The 19,375-nt window shown below is 37.2% G+C and overlaps 3 protein-coding genes across 6 annotated transcripts in view; 1 reads left to right on the top strand and 2 right to left on the bottom strand.

Moving 5' to 3' along the window:
• The window catches only part of LOC126966158 (tryptophan--tRNA ligase, cytoplasmic), a 373,239-nt gene that overhangs the window by 67,623 nt on the left and 286,241 nt on the right, over positions 1 to 19,375 (bottom strand). The gene's annotated exons all lie outside the window — the stretch shown is intronic.
• The window catches only part of LOC126966136 (spastin), a 55,348-nt gene that overhangs the window by 22,493 nt on the left and 13,480 nt on the right, over positions 1 to 19,375 (top strand). For 2 of the 3 annotated variants that reach the window (XM_050810069.1, XM_050810067.1), the window contains 4 exons: positions 6,397 to 6,587; positions 7,305 to 7,508; positions 10,373 to 10,487; positions 18,739 to 18,881. In XM_050810069.1, coding sequence (XP_050666026.1) covers positions 6,397 to 6,587; positions 7,305 to 7,508; positions 10,373 to 10,487; positions 18,739 to 18,881 — 653 coding nt within the window. The remainder of the gene's footprint in view (positions 1 to 6,396; positions 6,588 to 7,304; positions 7,509 to 10,372; positions 10,488 to 18,738; positions 18,882 to 19,375) is intronic. The other variant, XM_050810068.1, reaches the window with a different exon arrangement.
• LOC126966167 (uncharacterized) lies at positions 10,875 to 12,301 on the bottom strand. Its single transcript, XM_050810125.1, has one exon. It carries the CDS (start codon positions 12,121 to 12,123, stop codon positions 11,014 to 11,016), a length of 1,110 nt encoding a protein of 369 aa, XP_050666082.1. The 5' UTR covers positions 12,124 to 12,301; the 3' UTR covers positions 10,875 to 11,013.

The raw sequence follows: 19,375 nt of genomic DNA, 5'->3' as shown, positions 1-19,375 counted from the left end.
GGTCTTACCCGCGACTTCGTCCGCGTGGAAAAATTACTTTGGGCATGTTTTTTTTAGAATACTTTGCAAGAACACATACAAGCTTCTCTTTCTGCTGCAGGCGGCGATCTTCTGTACAGCAGATATCCCTTGTCATTGTGGACAGTCTCTTTAATAGTATTTCCCTGCGAACATTAATCAGCTCCTATTTTATCCCCATGTTGGTCTAAGTTTCAAAAATGCTTGATCAAGTGTTTATAAATGGCTTCTTATCAAGTGTCTAACGGCCGTTCCCAATATTCAGTCTTTCTCTTACTTGAGATAAAAATCGTAACTATATATATATATATATAAACTTATCGAAGGTAACTCACCTAATCCGTACACGCAGTCTGTCAATGGGACGACGAATAGCTTACCAGCGATAGAAGTTTGTATGGGAATTGCAATTCACGCATCCCAATAAGGTGATAAGAATGACTTATCGGGTATATTGGGACAGCTTCAGATTTTTGATAGCTAATTACTGACAGTAGAAGGTAGTAATTTATCTCTATCTCCAGATAGTATATTGGGAATGGCCGTAAATAGAAAGGTTCGTGGTTTTATCTCCGAAAATCACGAATGCCCACACAAATTTTCAACCCGTTCATGCCATTTTTTTTTACAAAAAATAGTAGTTTTTGTCCTTTCCCAAGGTCTAGTCTATTTTGTATCAAATACTAGTTCACCTGACAGACGTTGTTCTGTACATAATAAATAAAATAATGTTTTTTATTAATTTGTCAATAATATAATAATATTTCATAACATCAAGAATTATTTCGTAAAATATGCTCCCTGTTGTTGTTATAGTGAAATTGTTTCACAGCAGAACTGTCAAACCGTGCGTCAATAAATTCTCTCATAGAAAATATGTCCATACAAAACAAATATCGGACGACACATCATAGGAAAACAAAATTGTTATTTTTATTTAATTCTGAACACTTTCATATTTATTCACCTTTTAAACCTTGCCTGGAATTCCACAAATAATTTAAGACCAAAATTAGCCAAATCGGTCCAGCCGTTCTCGAGTTTTAGCGAGACTAACGAACAGCAATTCATTTTTATATATATAGATAGATAATCAAATCGTATTAGCGTGAAAGCGTGCCGTTGTTTGCACTTTCATTCAAATTTTCGCCCTCTATTTTATCCCTACACAGGTCGAAACCTTAAGAACGCTAGCTATATTTATTCAATTCTTATCAAGTGCCAAAATAAGTTTTATGGTGTCATTTTCAAATTTCGAACTTCCATCCCCTATTTCAACCCTACTCTAACCTATTCTAAACTCTAGTCTAAGGCTTGAAAGCGAGCCAGTCTCGAACAATGTGTGACGTTGTAGTTTGGACGTGCCAGATGATCTATTAATTGAAACTATAATGCCGGGTTGCGTAGTTAAACTTTGTAAAAATAATACTACAGGAAATAAGAGAGGGGATCACATATCACCAGTCTTATGTATTTTATTAATTTCAATGTATTTATGTATTTCAATTAATTTGACGACCTGTATAGCCGAGTGGTTAGCGATCCTACCTACTAAGCTAGAGGTCCCGGGTTCGAATCCCGGTAGGTGCAAGCATTTATATGATGAATATGGATGTTTGTTTCCGAGTCATGGATGTTTAAATGTAGTTATTTATGTTTATAAACATTTATGTATGTTTAAGTAAGTATATTGTATTAAATATATCATTGTCTTGTAACCCATAACACAGGCTATATATGCTTAACTTGGGGCACGATAATTTGTGTAAAAAGTGTGTCAATATTATTATCTTCATACAAAAAAAAATGTAAAATAACACGAAGCGTATGTTACAAAATTTGAAAGATCCTATCGAGTGTCAAGACGTTGCGCACACAAGTATCTAATAGTTGCCGTAATAAAAAAGCTAGGTAGTGCGGTATCTAGTTAGAGACCAATCCTTAATCTAAGCTTATAACTATATCATTGTATTATTCTGTTAAAGTGGGTCTCTATCGGAGAAAAGATTTTTAAAATCGATCATCATATCATCACCGATAAGCCTATATTTTATAAATACTTCAACCTTTCATCATAATTTATTAAATAAAGTCTTATTATTTAATAATAATTAGTCTATCAAATATGCGACCGATATAAATTTACTGTAACTAATTTTATTCATTCGTTGCCTCAAAATATATCACTGAAGCTTTTGGAGCGCCTTGAATAAACAATTCAATAACGTAAACACAGACGTGGCCGGTTTATTCAATAAATCATTCATTGTGTGCGTTATATATAAATTATATATAAATATATATATAAATCATTCATCTTATACGAGGGAACCCCAGGATTAATATTCATTAATCTTGGGGTTCCCTCGTATAAGATGCCGACTAGATGGGTGTCATGGCGATGTCTTTTTCTATCATCAAGCTTGTTTGAAGCTATTGAAATTACTATGATTTTTAAACGTAAAATCTTATCTTCTGGTGAAAAGGTTCATATTTGTCCAAGTAAAACTTAATCTTTGATTTTTTTTTATGGAAAACAAACGAGCGTACGAGTCACCTGGTGTCAAGTGATCACCGCCGCCCACATTATCTTGCAGCACCAGAGGAATCACAGGAGCGCCGCTGGCCTTTAAGGAAGGTGTACGCGCTTTTTTTGCAGGTACCCATTTCGTATCGTCCTGGAAACATAACAGCGCACAAGGAAGCTCGTTCCACAGCTTTGTAGTGCGTGGAAGAAACTTCCTTGAAAACCGCACTGTGGAGGACCAAATTGAATAGAAATTTGGGCTGTCTTAAAGTTATTGGGTTTTCTTTGCGTAATCGATTTTTTACATATTATGATGATGTATTTATCATCTTATTGTAATAGATAATATAAATGTGTCATTGTACGTGCGTTCCAGTTTCGTAATCGTACAAAGGAACTGGTTTGGTGTACGATAAGGCGGTGTCCACACGGTGTCAACATTACCGTCAGAGCCGTAGAGCGATTGGGGTAACAAATATAGGGCATTAGCATATATTCTTGATCGGGCAGTAGGAATTTCGAATTGATGATTGCTGTTAATAATCTAATGCGTAGACCGATATTCGCTGACTGATTAAAAAACTTGGATTGGGTTGGATGATTAGATTTACCTAGTGAGTGAAATTTGACACAAAACCCGGAAACATGATATTTGTTGACTTTTTTGCCTTAAAATTAAAAAGACGCTTGTGGTGTTTTTGTGACTTATATATTAGCTTTTGATAGCGTCCATCGCCAGAAGCTTCTTAAGAAATTACAATATCCGTGGCAACTATCTAAATTTAAAAAAAAATACAATTCGCAATTTAAAGAAACATATTCGTGAACAAATCTAAATTAAACAAACTCTACAATACCGACATCAATAAAACTTATTCTAATTCAGTTCAGTGCTCTCGTTGAACTCAACACGAAAAATTTTATAAGTAATTATTTTGGGATCATTTGCATTTAAAATAATACATAGTTTCTCAAAATTATTTGTTGGATAAAAAAGACTACTTCTGTTTGTATTATTCCGTAAAACAACATGAGATGTTATGTTTACAACGTTTATTCGCGACCTTTTAAAAGAGTTATAGTTATTCTTAAATATCTTCCATGTACAGACATGGAAGAGATACAGTTTTATATCATGACAACACAAAATCTCTTGAAAGATTAATTGAGTGAAAAAACTGCTGCGCTTTTTCCCCACCGTGTGTGCAGCCCCTTAGTTGCAATAACATTGATGGAAGCACCTACACAGTACGCGTGTAGGTGCGACGATGGTCAAATGTTTGATGTTTAGAAATCGCGACTCATTATAGTCTAATGGTAATAAATCTCTTCGCGTTCACTTTTGGATCGTCATCTTTGGAAAGTTATTGATAATCGTTTCTTATGTCACAAGTGGTTATGTGCACTCCATGTAGATAGCTAATTAATTTGAGATTTTTCAAGTGAGTTGCACAAAGCGAATATTGCGCAAAATACTATTGAGTTATAGACTAAAACAATTATACAAAAAATACGAACTTATAATAAATATATTTTCTCTACAATATTTTGAAGTTACTTCGTTTAAAAAAATGTTGTACCTGGACGACCGAGCCTTGCTCGGATTTTTAAGAAGGTACAATACTTGAACAAAAAAAAACTAATAGGACATCTGGATTCGTACCGGGGTCTTTTGCTTTCCGGATCACCCAATGTCCCATCTGAGCTATTATAGTCTTGTATATAGTGGCGAAATTTACCTTTGTATTCTAATGTGATTGTAGCAGTTTCTTATTAAAACACGGATAAAACTATTTTTTTATTAATTGAAACCTAGCTAGATCGATTTATCGCCCCCGAAATCCCCTGTATTATAAATTTCATTATAATCGTTGGAGCCGTTTCCGAGATTCAGATAATATCATATATACAAGAATTGCTCGTTTAAAGATATAAGATTTTGCATGTGTGACAACGGTGTTGCTTTTTTAATTTTTATTTAAGTTACCTAATACGGAAATAGGTTAAGAATGATAAAGCCCGTACAAATTATAAACATTTGCATATGCAAAATATAAATGTATGCATATGCATACATTTACAAGTAGCGCGACAAGTAGAAATTGTAACGCAGTAGTATATAATACCACTATAAGAGTTAAAGAGACTATATTTTTTAGAAAGAGTACGTCTAGACAATTATAGTAAGGAGGCGTCCATTAATTACGTAAGGTGTTCTAGGGGGGAAGGGATCAAGCTAAATCTTTGCAAAACTCACTTAGGTTGTCTTGGCAAGTATCACGTAATTATTGTTTTATCAGAAAACGGTGTGTAATATCCACAAGTCTCCATGGGCTGAATTAGAATAAATATTTTCTTAATTATCAAAAATGCCTCAAGTTATTAATGGACGCCCCCTAAAAAAATCAAAAATGGCTGGATGCGTGGTTCCATTAAAGAGCTCCAATTCCTACCTTCGTTATTAATTGATCAGTTCGATGTCACTATTGTAATTCCAGTTAAAAATAGGTTGGTTATAGTTGCTTCACTATCTTATCACCACACGTGGAATAATTACCTTTAAAAAGTTCTGGTGGCCATTTGTGGCTTTCTTTATCATATGCACTTCACTAATGTGATGTGATGTTTGTTGATGACCAAATGATAATTACTGTATTCATACGATTAATTGTTGTTAAAGGAGCCTTAAGGGTTATGAAATATGAGAATAAATAAGATAATCTTTTTTTTATTGTAAATGCCTTTCGTTTATAATATTTCAGATATCTTGATGGCCGTCTGAAAAAATAAAATTGACTATTGAAATGAAATGAAAATGAATTTATTTTGGAAGAAAAATTGACACATTCACACAAAAAAGTTAATGAGAACAAAATATATAACTTACTTAATACAAAAGAATCAGAAGCAAAACTTAACGTGGCAATGATCTTCCAAAACTGGGGTCCCACTCAGTCATAGTTGTGTCCATACATTATGAGCACAACAATGATTTTCAGTGACCCCATTGTGTGAAGTTTGGAGCTGAACTGACATATTTTAAAAGCAAAATATAATAAAATGTCTGTGTCTATAATGTGGCACTAAAATAAATATTATACAAAAACAGATTTCCAAAAAATGTTACTAAAAATAAACAATGACAATAACAAAAATAATAAAAAACGTATGTGTGTTAATATATAAGAAAAAAAATACGAATAATAATAATACATGTTCACCAAGGCAGGAGATGTAGGGACGTATTGGTCATTAATATGTATTTTTTTCTAAAAGTCGAGATTGTATATAAACCCCGTAGTGGCGGTGGTAAATTATTTCAGCACTTAGTGGCATTGTACTTGAAACTTCCCCTTCCGCTGTGTGATGCTTGGGAGAACAAAGCTTAGCCTTTACAATGTTCCTTGTTATGAAATTCAACACCCTGCCCTCATTTGCCCATAACAAATATTATTCCTAGATTACGAACCTCATGAACTCGCTCACTAACTTTATTATCATTAACTATTTTAGGATTGAAACGTGCAATTTTTTCAACGACTTTAGGGGTTCCCAGTATCATAAATTGAACAAAGTTTCGACCGCGTAATTTTTTCTCAATTGGATTTTTAAAAGATAACATTTTAAAGCATCATTTGGCTTCAAGTATAAAACTTAAAGCCACGTTTTTGAGTTCTGATGATGATAACAGCACCATTTTCATTGCACTATTCCCCATTTTGATTGGGATCTTTTAAGAGTACTACCAAGTTCCATTTAACATAAAGACATTTAATATTTTATTTGTAAACTAAATGTACCTGGTAATCAGAATCCGTTAAGAGTTCAATATGTTTAATATTCCGTTTCAGTTGCCGGCCGGAAGCTAATAACATCAGGTCGTAGAACGCAGAGTAGCATGGGCGGGCCTCTCATGAAATCCCAGACTCTGCCCAGGTCCATGGGACGCTCTTCATCGCAACCCAACAGCTCGAATGGTGGCTACAGCAGGTATCCCGTGAAGCCTGCGTCCACACCACCCGCTGTCAAGCGACAACTCTCTGTAAGTAATTTTTTGAAGCATATTTTCCATTAATGCTTTTTCTTTATGTAGAATATGGATGTAGTAGTCTCCGGAGTCACTCGTTATTAAATTATAATATAAATCCATCTTTTGTGGTGCTGAGACACTCGCAATCTATCGTCCAGTGACCAGTCAGTTTTCTGGTTATTGTTTTAATAAAACGTACGTAACCATGTCGTCTCACTGCTGCTGTGTGAATGTGTTTTAATAGCCTGCTTTAGTTTAACTGACTTATACAGCGTGACGCTACAATGGCGACATTAAATAAACATAATCTTAAAAAAATATAATACGTAATTCACCTAAATGCATAAATTTTCCATAATATCACTTTGCAACATCCTGTAAGAAATCTAGTAGCCACGCGCTATCGTAGGCAGTGACACCTACTTCGTACAGTTTTATTCGACCACGTAAGACTTATATAAATTTTGCCTAATTATATATGTAAGTTGTTTGTTTGAACATTTGAAAATTTCAATTGTTTACTACAACTACTAAAATTCAAAATTTTACAATATTTTTTTTCCAATTAAGGTTAGATAGCTCTGACCGTGTGTACATTTAATGTCGCAATAATAGCACCACCTGTATAACAACTTAAGTTGTAAACCTAAAAATATAATTTTCTTTGCTTATCATGCTTTCTCTCATCCGCCATTAACACTAACCATCGCAAATATTACTCACGATCAGGGCGCCTATCAGGTACCGGTAAACGGGTCGCCGGTACGAAGAGTGGTGGGTGGTGGCTCCCAGAAAGGCACTCCCACCAGAAGCAGAACCCCGCAGCCAGCCCTGGCGGTACGAGGGGTCGATCCCAAGCTGGTTCAACTTATACTGGATGAGATCGTCGAAGGAGGACCCAAGGTTCACTGGGATGATATAGCTGGTCAGGAGGTGAGTTTTGTCCTGCTTTATTTTTTAATATGAGTTCAAGTAATTAGGGCTAAAGATATCCTTAGAACCTTAACCTTAACCACTTTAACCTTACAATATATGTATTAAAATGTCTGCAATATAATGGCTTAAAAGGCATTTGTCTTCTCAAAATTAATTCCTCAAAAAAATTAGAGTTTTGTTGGCCCCTCGAATTGCAACCGTCGAATGTTGGAGGATTATTAAAAGGAAGGTGACAACTCCCTTTGGTGGGGTCCAGTTGCCGTAGCGTCATCTTCGCATCCACTTTCAAATTTGGACGTTTAAATTATATGCAAGCAAACTAAGTCCTCCCTTCCAAAAGAGCATTCTACAGGACTATCACGCCCTTCAGAGACAAAGGGCATAAAACATAACCTTATTTCGCCATGATCGCTTAGACGACTGGTTATTATGAAAACTTGCAGAAGATCTGACGTCATCCGCCAACTCGATAAATATTAAGTATACTGAACATTTCTTTTTTAATACAAGGAAGGCAAAAATAAGGCTAAGAGGTGCATGTGATGGGAAGTGGTGAGGCAACCGCCCATGGACATTCGCAAAACCAGGGGACAAGAGATGCTTTGCCGGCCTTTAAGGTGGGAGTGTACTCTATGCTTTTGAGGTCTCTGAGTCGGGAAATCTGCTGCCGGTAATTGATTCCATAAAGTTGCTGTGCGAGGCAAGAAGTTCCTCGCAAAACGCGTGGTTTCACAGTGTCAGACGTTATCATCATGTGGGTGGAATTTCGCATTTTCACGTGATCTCTGGTGATGGAATTCGGCTGCTGGTATGAACCCTACCTAACCGTATAAGTAAGGTATCAAAAATCTGTGGAATGACTTTAATGGGGTGGTATTTCCAGGTCGATACGACATGAGCATCATCAAAAAAACCTCGATAATCAACGCGTATTAAATTTTGTCATCTAGTGTTTTATAATTCCTAGCTGCAATTGTTTTTAAATCAAATGAAATGCCTCACAAGTTACTTGATTTCATTTAAAATTTTGCTATAGGCCTGCTTAAAGTAAGTAAAGTGGCGAGACAGCAAATTGATACTCAGCGGAGAGAGTAGTACTTTTCACACCATTGACGTGCAATAAACAACTAGACTCACAATCACGCTCAAAAATTGCCAGAAGCAAAATTCCGCCTACGCGTCTATTAGGCAGTTTTCGTACAGTTGTGTTCCGACCGCGCTTTGATTACAATGCCACGCAATTACAAAGTATTCAGTGAAAAGCTGTCCAATGAATTACTATTGTTTCGTGGTCCCACTTAGTCATATTTGCTTCATAATTATTATTTTTTTAATAATAAACAACACGACAAGTTCTGAGCGCTTGCTAATTGCGAGCAGACCCTGGGCATTTTAATGTTTATATCTAATACGGTTAGGTATGCTGCAAAAGAGTTGGGAAATCGGCCGACAGTCAAATATGGCAGTGCATGAACCGCGCAGTTAGCACTCGGCCAAGGGCACTCTCCCGCCACTGTACTCGGTTCGTGTAATCAGGCCTTAACTGACGACTGCTGACCGCACGCCGATGTTGAATGCCAAGGTTCAGTCCCTGTTCTAATCTCATACTATTAAATACTCAAAGTGATTTCCCTCAGTTCTGGGATTAAATATACAAATTTAATCAAATTTAATTTATTTAGAAAAAACGAACTGTTTAGATTTGCAAGAGCGACATCTCAAGTCAATTTCCTAATATACAATTATTGGAGTTGAGCAGATTATCAACTGTAAAGTAGATCCTGTAGTTGGAGCCACAACCTGAGAGTAGAACAAAATAGGTACCAAAATTTCGCTTCTTGCGTCCCTACTGTTGGCTTAGTTAGTAATAGCACTCGGACGGAACCCGAGAGTCGCGGTTTCGAGTCCCGCATTGTTCATGAATTTTGGTACAAATTAAATTTGTTTCACATCACATCATCAGCCCGAAGACGTCCACTGCTGGACAAAAGTATTTCCACGGCGATCGGTTCTGCGCTGCCCTCATCCAATGTATTCCTTCGATCTTGACTAGATCGTCGGTCCATCTTGTGGGGGGCCTACCAACACTGCGTCTTCCGGTACGTGGTACTCTCAGTTTTAGGGTACAGCTTAAAAAAAAATTGGGGTTGATTATCATCATATTACACATAGAGTGAGAGTTCTGATAACAGTTAATGAAATTTGGAACCGAATCAAGATGTAGGTACCGATAACATTGCTATTTTAACTCCGCGGTCTAATTCTATGAAGATTCTCCTAGATATTAATCATTCTATTTTAGAGCGGGTAAAATTGGAGCATCAAGACATACATATACTTATATTATAAAGTGTGTGTTTGTTTGTCTGTCGAGCGCGATGTATAGTCGAGATGATGATTATAGCAAAGAATACCTTAATAATTATTGGTTTCGGAGCGCAATTGTAGTGCCGCTCAGAAGTTTTGGGTTTTTCAAGAATCCTGAGCGGCACTGCATTGTTATGGGTAGAGCGTATCAATTACCATCAGCTGAACGTCCTGATCGTCTTATCCTTTATTTTCATAAAAAAATGTCTCAAAGTGAGTGGTGCAACTTTTTGGGTTCAGTCAAAAATCCTAAGCGCCACTGTCATTTATAATAATAATTGGCAGACCGTAGAAGCTGTAGTACAACTTTTACACGATTCAATATGCTTTCTTCCACATAAAACCGGAACATGGAACATTCCTTGTGCAATTTTTCCAGGTCCATATAGGGCATGTGTTCCCTTAATTCGGAAGCTAGGCTTGGCATTTCTCTAATGTTGCCCCATAAAGCATGTTTAGTTTATATTATTGCAGTTTTAATATTCATTTTCCAGTCAGCGAAGCAGGCTCTTCAAGAGATGGTGGTGCTACCTTCGCTGCGACCGGAGCTGTTTACGGGACTCAGGTCACCCGCGAAGGGATTGCTGCTCTTTGGCCCACCAGGGAATGGTACTTATAATAATGAAGTATAGTTAAAAAGCATAGTTAAAAAAATGTTTTTATAGCGAGCCGAATTAAAAAGTAAAAATATTATTTTTCACACTGAATTGATCGGGAATAAGAAAAACTACATGCACGGTATCGCTAAATTGCATTTTATTGTTTTTCGAAGTAGGTATTCTCCGTTCAACTTAATGCACTTTTCCATTCGTGCAAACCAATCATTAAAACAGTAATTCCAGTCTGAAGTTCATGTTGACAAAATGGCTGATTTGTACGCTTCCACAGCTGCTTTGGGGTCTTCAAACCATTGACCGCGTAGTAAATCTTTCATTCTAGGGATGTAGAAGCACTCAACAGGTAGTATTTTAATTTTAATTAAAGAAATGAAACAAATTTATTGCTTGCTGACGCACGTGTAATTGAACAAGAAGGACATAACAGTAAACCCTTACAAAAATACATTAAACATGTAAATATAAACTTTGCTGGTTTAAAGCTGCAGGCGTCGACATATCCCCACCCGTGGGAAAACCTATTTCCCACCACCTTCAGCATCCTCAGTGCAGATTGGCAGTGGACAGATCTTGGTGACAGCACGTCGGAGTATCCCGTTGGAACATTTAACATCTGCGACCCTTGTCACTCCATCAGATCCTGGGTGAACTCCCACAACGCGACCAAAGCGCCATTTCAATGGTGGTAGATGATCATCCTTTACCACTACTAATGATCCCATTGTCACCTCACTTTTCGTCAACTGCCATTTAGACCTTGTCTGTAACTCAGATATATACTCTTTGGACCATCTGTTCCAAAAGTGTTGACGTAACTGCTCAATCCGTTGATAACGACTTAGGTGGCTTGTACACTGATCTGTGAGGTCACTTGTTGGTAACGATGTGAATGGTCTCCCAATCAGAAAATGTCCTGGTGTTAGTGGCATCAGGTCGTCAGGCTCCGATGACAGCGGGGTCAGAGGCCGTGAATTTAACAGGGATTCAATTTGAACCAAAGTTGTGTTAAGCTCCTCGTACGTTAAATGACAATTTCCCAGCACGCGCACTAAGTGATACTTGGTCGACTTAACACCAGCCTCCCATAATCCCCCAAAATGAGGACTGTACGCCGGTATATAATGAATATTAATGCCTTCATTGACTGCACCTTCAGCAATCGAATCACAGTTGCTTTTTAGAAATTTAGAGAGCTCATTATAAGCACCTACAAAGGTGGTACCATTGTCGGAGTACATATTAGAGGGTTTTCCTCTTCGCGCTATAAATCTACGCAATGCCGACAAGTAGTTATTGCTCGTTAAATCACCAACTAACTCCAAATGAATAGCCTTAGTCGTAAAGCAAATGAAAATGGCAATGTAAACCTTTACAAATCTGCAACCACGACCTTGACGACTTGCTGCGGTGATAGGACCAGCATAATCCACCCCTACGCTAGTGAATGGGTGTTCTCCTACAACGAGACGCTGCTGTGGATAGTTCCCCATTATAGGGTTGACGGTTTGACCCTTCATGCGGCGACATAGCACGCATTGATGGTAGCATATCCTTGCTAGGTTGCGACCACCTATGGGCCAATACATTTCTCTAATTGTGGCCAAAAGAAGCTGGGGGCCTGCATGCATAAGACGTTTATGTTCATGTTGAAATAATAATTTAGTAAAACGATGTGTGGACTGTATTAAAATAGGATATTTTTTATCATATAAAAACTGTGAATTATTAAGGCGACCTCCAACGCGAATTATATTGTTTTTGTCTAAGAAAATATTAAATTTATTTAAAGAGCTCTTCGGAGGAAGTTTCTGTTTGTTTAATAGTCATACTCATAACTCATATTCAGGAAAGGACTCTTTCTGTACCATTTGAATGATTAAATACAACGAATTCCGTAATTCATCTTCACCTAAATAAGACGTTGGCATGATTTGCCTTTTGCAACGATTGATGAAACGTAACATGTATGCAACGGAACGCTGTAATCTAGTAAAGTTGGAAAAACGATGAAATTCAATAATTGAATTTTGAGAGCTCTAGCTTTTCATTGTATGGAGAGTTATTTCTGGGCGAGTCTCTGGTAAGTCGCTTGCGACCGCGGTAACGTTAGGCCAGCCAGATTTTTCTAATTGAAGAAACTCAGGACCACACCACCAAGGGTCTAAAGACTTGATCAAATTAGTACCAACTCCACGAGTTATGAAATCTGCGGGATTCTGGCCGGATGGAACGTGTCTCCATGGAAATGGATTGGTTTTTTCTACTATTTCGGCGACGCGATTGCGAACAAATGTATTTAGTTTGCTTGGTAACATATTGAGCCATCCAAGAACAATTGTTGAATCCGTCCAAAATGTCACTTGCCTAATTTGAAGTCTTAACGAACCAATAGCCTTTTCATAAAGACGAGCTCCCATCACAGCACCGCACAATTCAAGTCTCGGAATTGTCAATGTTTTAATTGGCGCCACTCGACCCTTTGAGAACAATAGTCGTACTAAGACGTCACCTACACTATTTACACTACAAACATACACACAGGAACCATAAGCACGCTCCGAAGCGTCGGTAAATATGTGAAGTTCTACAGATTGATGTGAATTACATATAACACAACGTGGAATGCGAATGTTATTCAGAGTAGGTAATGTTACAATTATCTTAGACCATAGATCTGAGAATTCTGGTGGTAGTGGTTCATCCCACTCTATCTTTAATAGCCAGAGTTTTTGTAAAACCATTTTTAAGGTTATCACAAACGGTGCTAGGAGTCCTAACGGATCAAAAATCTGAGCAATAACTGATAATAAGTTGCGTTTCGTATTTTCGTTAGAAATATTTTTTGGACTATAAAAGCACAGTTTGTCAGTGTCTGTCAACTATCCAAGGCCTAAAGTTTTACTTGGCTCGGGAGAGCCAATATTTAAATTTACGGAAGATTGATTTCCTTCACCAACTAATGATAACTCATTCGACCTCCATTTCCGTAAAGGCAAACAGGCGGATGCAAGTTCCGTGGTGATGACCTGCTGTATAAATTTGAGTTCATCGACTGTGGCGCCCCCTGTGAGCAAATCATCAACGTAGAAGTCATGAATGATAATATTTGCAATCCGCTTGTCTTTACACTCTAACCCTATCTGCTTGAGGCATCTCGTGGCGAGATATGGAGCACTAGCCGTACCATAGGTGACCGTGTTCAGCTGATAAACATCGAGAGGCTGAGAAGGATCGTCACGCCACACGATTCGCTGTAAATGTCTGTCATGAACATGTACCGCCACCTGCCTATACATTTTTTCTACGTCGGCAGACAATACGTACCTATGTTGCCTGAAACGTAGAAGAATCGATAAGAGGTCATCTTGAACGGTAGGGCCGACCATCTGAAGATCATTGAGAGAAAAGCCTGAGGTAGATGGACTGCTAGCGTTAAAAACTACTCTCAATTTGGTTGTCGTACTGCTTTCTCTCAGAATGCCATGGTGAGGTATATAATATGTATGAAATATTGAATCAGTAACCGCGCACTTAGACATATGACCTAAAGATTCATATTCTGACATAAAATCATGGTACATTTGGTTGAATACATGATTTTTACTATTTCTGCGCTCCAATGAAAATAAACACTGCCTAGCACGATTTATTGAATTTCCTAATAAATTTGGATCTTGTTTAATAGGTATTCTAACACAGAAACGGCCGTCTTCTAAACGTGAAGTTGTTTTTTGAAAATATTCTTCACATAACCGTTCTTCTACTGAAAAGCTATGTGACTGAGGGCTTACTTCTTCAAGCTGCCAAAAGCGCGTAAGTTGGCTTTGAATGTCCTCACAGCTTTCGTTCATCATATCTAATTGAAGATAATTGCATTTGATATGCCGAGAAAAACCTGGTAAATAGCCGCTGTTAATCGGGCCAGAGACTAACCACCCAAGTCTAGTCTCGTAAAGAACCGGTTTTCCATGACCTAATTTAACGCGTTGAGTACCTAACAGGTCCCAAAACAGATCAGCTCCTATCAAAAGGTCAACAGTTGCAGGCTGATTAAAATTAGGATCGGCTAAGCAAATATTTGACGGAATACTCAGATTCACTAAACTTATTTTATTTGAAGGCACCTTATCAGTGATGGATGGCAAAATAAACCATTTAACATCAACTGTATAATCCTCACATAACGAGCTCAAAGGTGCGCTGCATACATTACTTGTATGCGACAAAGAATTATTAATGCCTAGTATAGGTGTATCTATACGATGTAAAGGCAAGTTAAGCTGTTTGCATAAATTTTCCGTCATCAGGCATGACGTACTGCCACTGTCTAGTACAGCACGTGCTATGTACTCACGATTCTCACTATCAAATAATTTGACTAACGCCGTAGACAATAAAACTTCACAGGGAATCGAACCCGGGACATGTACTGAAAGAGTCAACTTAGCGCTTGAGTCATCAGTACAAACAGCACTAGAGGCAGGACGTGACGAAACCGGTTTGTTATCATCGGTAGCCGTTGGTACAGCGGCCAGCGGCGCCGAGTTCGCGATGGGGTTCGGTTTCAATTCTGCTACGTGAACTAGTGTGTTATGTTTACGCCTGCAAATCTTACAGCCTGGTTTCTTGCACCGATTCGAAAAGTGGCCACTGCGAAAACAATTAAAACAAATTTTATAATTAGGCAACAGCTGTAACCTTGCACTATTACTAAGCGCTAAAAATTGAGGACAATTATTTAAAGTGTGTTGCCCGTGACACTTAGGACATACTTGAGATAGCGAGAGCGAAGAGTTAGATCTGTTGTGATTATTTTGAACGGAAATCATAGATTTAATTTTAGTATTAGATTTATTGCACTCTTTGGGACTATTATAAGCACTATTTCGAGATAATTCTAAAGTTTCAATTAAATCTGCGCGACTACGTATGAAATTCATGAAGGAGTTAAAGGATATAGGTGCATCCTTGTCTAATCGGCCCTTAAACTCCTCCCATTCACCATATGTTTTAGTATCTAATTTATGTGTGATAATGTGAATAAGAAGAGTGTCCCAATGTTTGACTGGTTCTCCTAACGATTCTAATGCACGCAAATTTTTATTTATTTGGTCGATAATACGCTTCAACGCAAATGACGACTCCTTTGTTATATGTTCAATATTAAATAAAGATGTTACATGATTTTGTACTAGTAACCGTTTGTTATTGAACCTTTCACACAGCAACGTCCACGCAACATTGTAATTACTAGTTGAAAATTCAATAGACTGAATGACCACTGCAGCAGTTCCCTCCAAAGACGATCGTAAATAATGAAATTTATTTATTTCATCAATGTCGTCATTGCTATGTATCAGACTTGTAAAAGTATCTCTAAATTCGAGCCAATTGTCGTAAGAACCACTAAATTTAGGCAATTGAATTGTAGGCAATTTAACAATGTTGTTGCGGTTTGCCCGAGTATGTTTTGAACTCTGACCATCCTCATTAACTTTGCTAAATGACGTTAACATTTCGTGTGCTGTAGCGAGCATTTTATAATACTGCGACTCGAATGCATTCCTTTCTATCATCTGTCCATCAGGATCACTACTACACTCTAATCGCAACTGTACCTCGTCAAATTGCTCGTAGAGGGATTCCAATTTACCTATACGCAACTGTAACTCGCCTGCATCGGCAGCAGTCATTGAACTAGCAGTCAGGGTGCTCAAATAGCTGGTGAATGTCGTGAGACGACCCTTGAAACTACCGCGTTTCTTAATGAGTTCTTTTTCTTCGGACATTATGGAAGAACTAGTGCTTTGTCAACCTGGAACGTTATACAATGCAAATTAAATAAAGATAGGTAATAACTAACAATTTAAGAACCTACACAAATATTAGCTCTCGATATAAAGTCTTATCTCTAATTAACTTAATTGCAATGTACAAGGTGCCTATGTACCTATCCTTGATTGCTACAGTTTATTTAAAATTAATTACATATACAAATAATAAGATTTGAGGAATCTAGAACGCAATCTGTAATAAAATTTTATTAAATTAACAGTATACCTATGTAATTGAGATATATTTATATCTCTCTATATAATATTATATGTTGATACTAATTTCTTACATTCGGTACCTATATGTTACAATTTTAGTTGCAAGAAAATTAAGTTACAACCTTCCATTAAGACTTACAATAATATCTGCACTGTAGATACTTATTGCTTATAATAATAATCACTGTTAATGAGGTATCAATACAGTTTGTGTTAATTATTAAGATAGTTAATTGATGTGGTTTAAACCAACAGTACTATTTGTAAGCACAAATTAACTTAATTTCAAATATAAAATATTTAATTAACACAAACCAAGTTATAATGCACGTGTGCTACCTGCTATTAACTAACAATGACAATGTAGGTATTTAGTTCACAATTAACATTAGTAGGTAATATTTATAGGTACTGACCTTTTAATTAAGCTTAATACTACCTGTTATCGAACACTGGGTGTATAAAAAGAATAATTGAGGCTTAACACAACTTAATCCTGATGCATTATGTCCAATCCAAATGAACTTTCTTTATAATAATTCACACCGGTAACCTCAATGACCTTGTGATTTTAATTCTTCTTAATTTCTTTTAATTATCGCTGAATTTCCAATGTACTCCAAGTAATTGGTAAAACTTATATATCCGGCTTGATCTAGGACCATGTAGAAGCACTCAACAGGTAGTATTTTAATTGTAATTAAAGAAATGAAACAAATTTATTGCTTGCTGACGCACGTGTAATTGAACAAGAAGGACATAACAGTAAACCCTTACAAAAATACATTAAACATGTAAATATAAACTTTGCTGGTTTAAAGCTGCAGGCGTCGACAAGGGAATGTAAAGAAATCGTTTGGTCTCAGGTCAGGACTGTGCGGAGGATGGCCCATCAGCTCAACGTTTTCCTGCTGCAAAAAATCATTTGTCTTCCGAGCCGTATTATCGTGATGTGCGATGATGCGCCGTTACGGGTTATTTTTTCACAGTTCGGCTATTCATTTCTGACAAACAAACCGTGATGTACCACTCAGCGGTAACCGTTTTGCATTCCTATAAAGGAATTGTAGCAACATGCCCCTTTTTCGAGACAAACGTAGCGACCATTTTGACCATTGCAGAGTATTCCGGCACCAATCTACACGAGCAGCCTTTTGCTTTTCGGGAAAATTGTGGGGAACCCAGCGGGAAACTAGCTTTCTTAGACACAGCTCCTTATGTAATATCGACTGAATTGCAGTCATTCCGATACTGATAACAGACTGAATCTGCTCGTATGTCACATGACGGTCATCTAATATAATAGTTGGCACAGCTGCGATGTTTTCAGGCATGACCGCTGTCCTTGGTCGACCTGCAGAAGACGATTCTTCAACACTGATGTGCTGAGCGACACATGACCGCGTTGGAACTCTGCATACTAGCGGTATATTGTCGTTTGACTCGGTGCTTCAATATCATAAATCGAAACAAGTTCGCTGAGAGATTTATCTTGTGATAAGCCGCGACGAAAATTGTGATATCTATGGCACGGAAATGTTCACGCGTAAGCTCCATTTCTGTTAACGACGTGTCAACTTTAAACCAACATAGTTTTTGTTTGTGAACTTTTTTTAATTTTATGAATGTCATTAAGATAGATAGATCTTAGATTCCAGTATTCAAATTCTAAAAATGGTTTTATTGTAACTCAAAATATTCTATTCCCGATCATTTCAGTGTGCCCCTCGTAAGGGGAAGCCCTGTCCGTTAGGAAAGTGAATCCATTATTGTAATTTAGATTGGTAGCTCTTTAAATTATTAATACGTTAGCCCCTTTTATCTTTGTAACCGATTGTTTTACAATTACTACGAAAAGTATAAATATGTAGTCGTTAATTGTATTTTTCTATTTCAATTTCACTTCAGGTGTCAATAAATATTATCAACAAAATATAATAAAGTCATATTGATTGAACTAACTAAATCGTATTAGCCTGAAGGATGCCGTAGCTAGTCAAATTACTGAGCAAATGAGACTTAACATGTTATGTCTCAAGATGACGAGCGCAATTATAGTGCCGCTCAGAATTTTTGAGTTTTTCAAGAATCCTGAGTGCCATTCTAATGGGCAGGGCGTATCAATTACTATCAGCTGAACGTCCTGCTCGTCTGGTCCGTTATTGTCATAAAAAAAATTGTGTTGTCCAGGTAAGACCCTGCTGGCACGGTGCGTGGCTGCCGAATGTTCGGCGACGTTCTTCTCCATATCGGCGGCCACGCTCACCAGCAAGTACGTGGGCGACGGGGAGAAGATGGTGAGGGCGCTGTTCCAAGTGGCCAGAGAACTTCAGGTGAATATTGAAATAATTTTAAAGTTATACTTCTTTAGGAGCGTTATGAAAAAATTATGAGAGTGAAATTTTACGATGCGCGCGCATCACTGTAACACAAAAGTGTGAAGCCAATTATTTATTAAATAATGAATATGTTCAAGCCCATGTTCATTATTTAATAAATAATTGTCAAAGCCATTTTTGCAAGATTTTTACAAAATAGATCTTTCTAAAAACGTAGAATAAAATGAGGAATAAATCATTTTAATGAATTTTGCTTCGTCAGGCCAAAGAAGTACCTATAACTTCTTGCGGGCATACATAAGTACACACACTTTATTATTTTTTAGAACAAAGGCAATTTACCGCTATCAGTAGTGAAATTCCAGGCAACCTGTATACTGCGTCTTGATAATCTGTCTTTCAACAATGATCTAATTAGCTGACTGAATATGATTGTATTTTGGTGTTGTATTTGGAGAGGCTTTACCAGTGAGAGGCAACCTTAATAA

The sequence above is a fragment of the Leptidea sinapis genome, chromosome 9 (genome assembly GCF_905404315.1).
Source record: "Leptidea sinapis chromosome 9, ilLepSina1.1, whole genome shotgun sequence".
In the NCBI taxonomy this organism is placed as follows: domain Eukaryota; kingdom Metazoa; phylum Arthropoda; class Insecta; order Lepidoptera; family Pieridae; genus Leptidea; species Leptidea sinapis.
The sequence above is the reverse complement of the archived record's forward strand: the minus strand, read 5'-3'. Positions and strand labels throughout refer to the sequence as shown.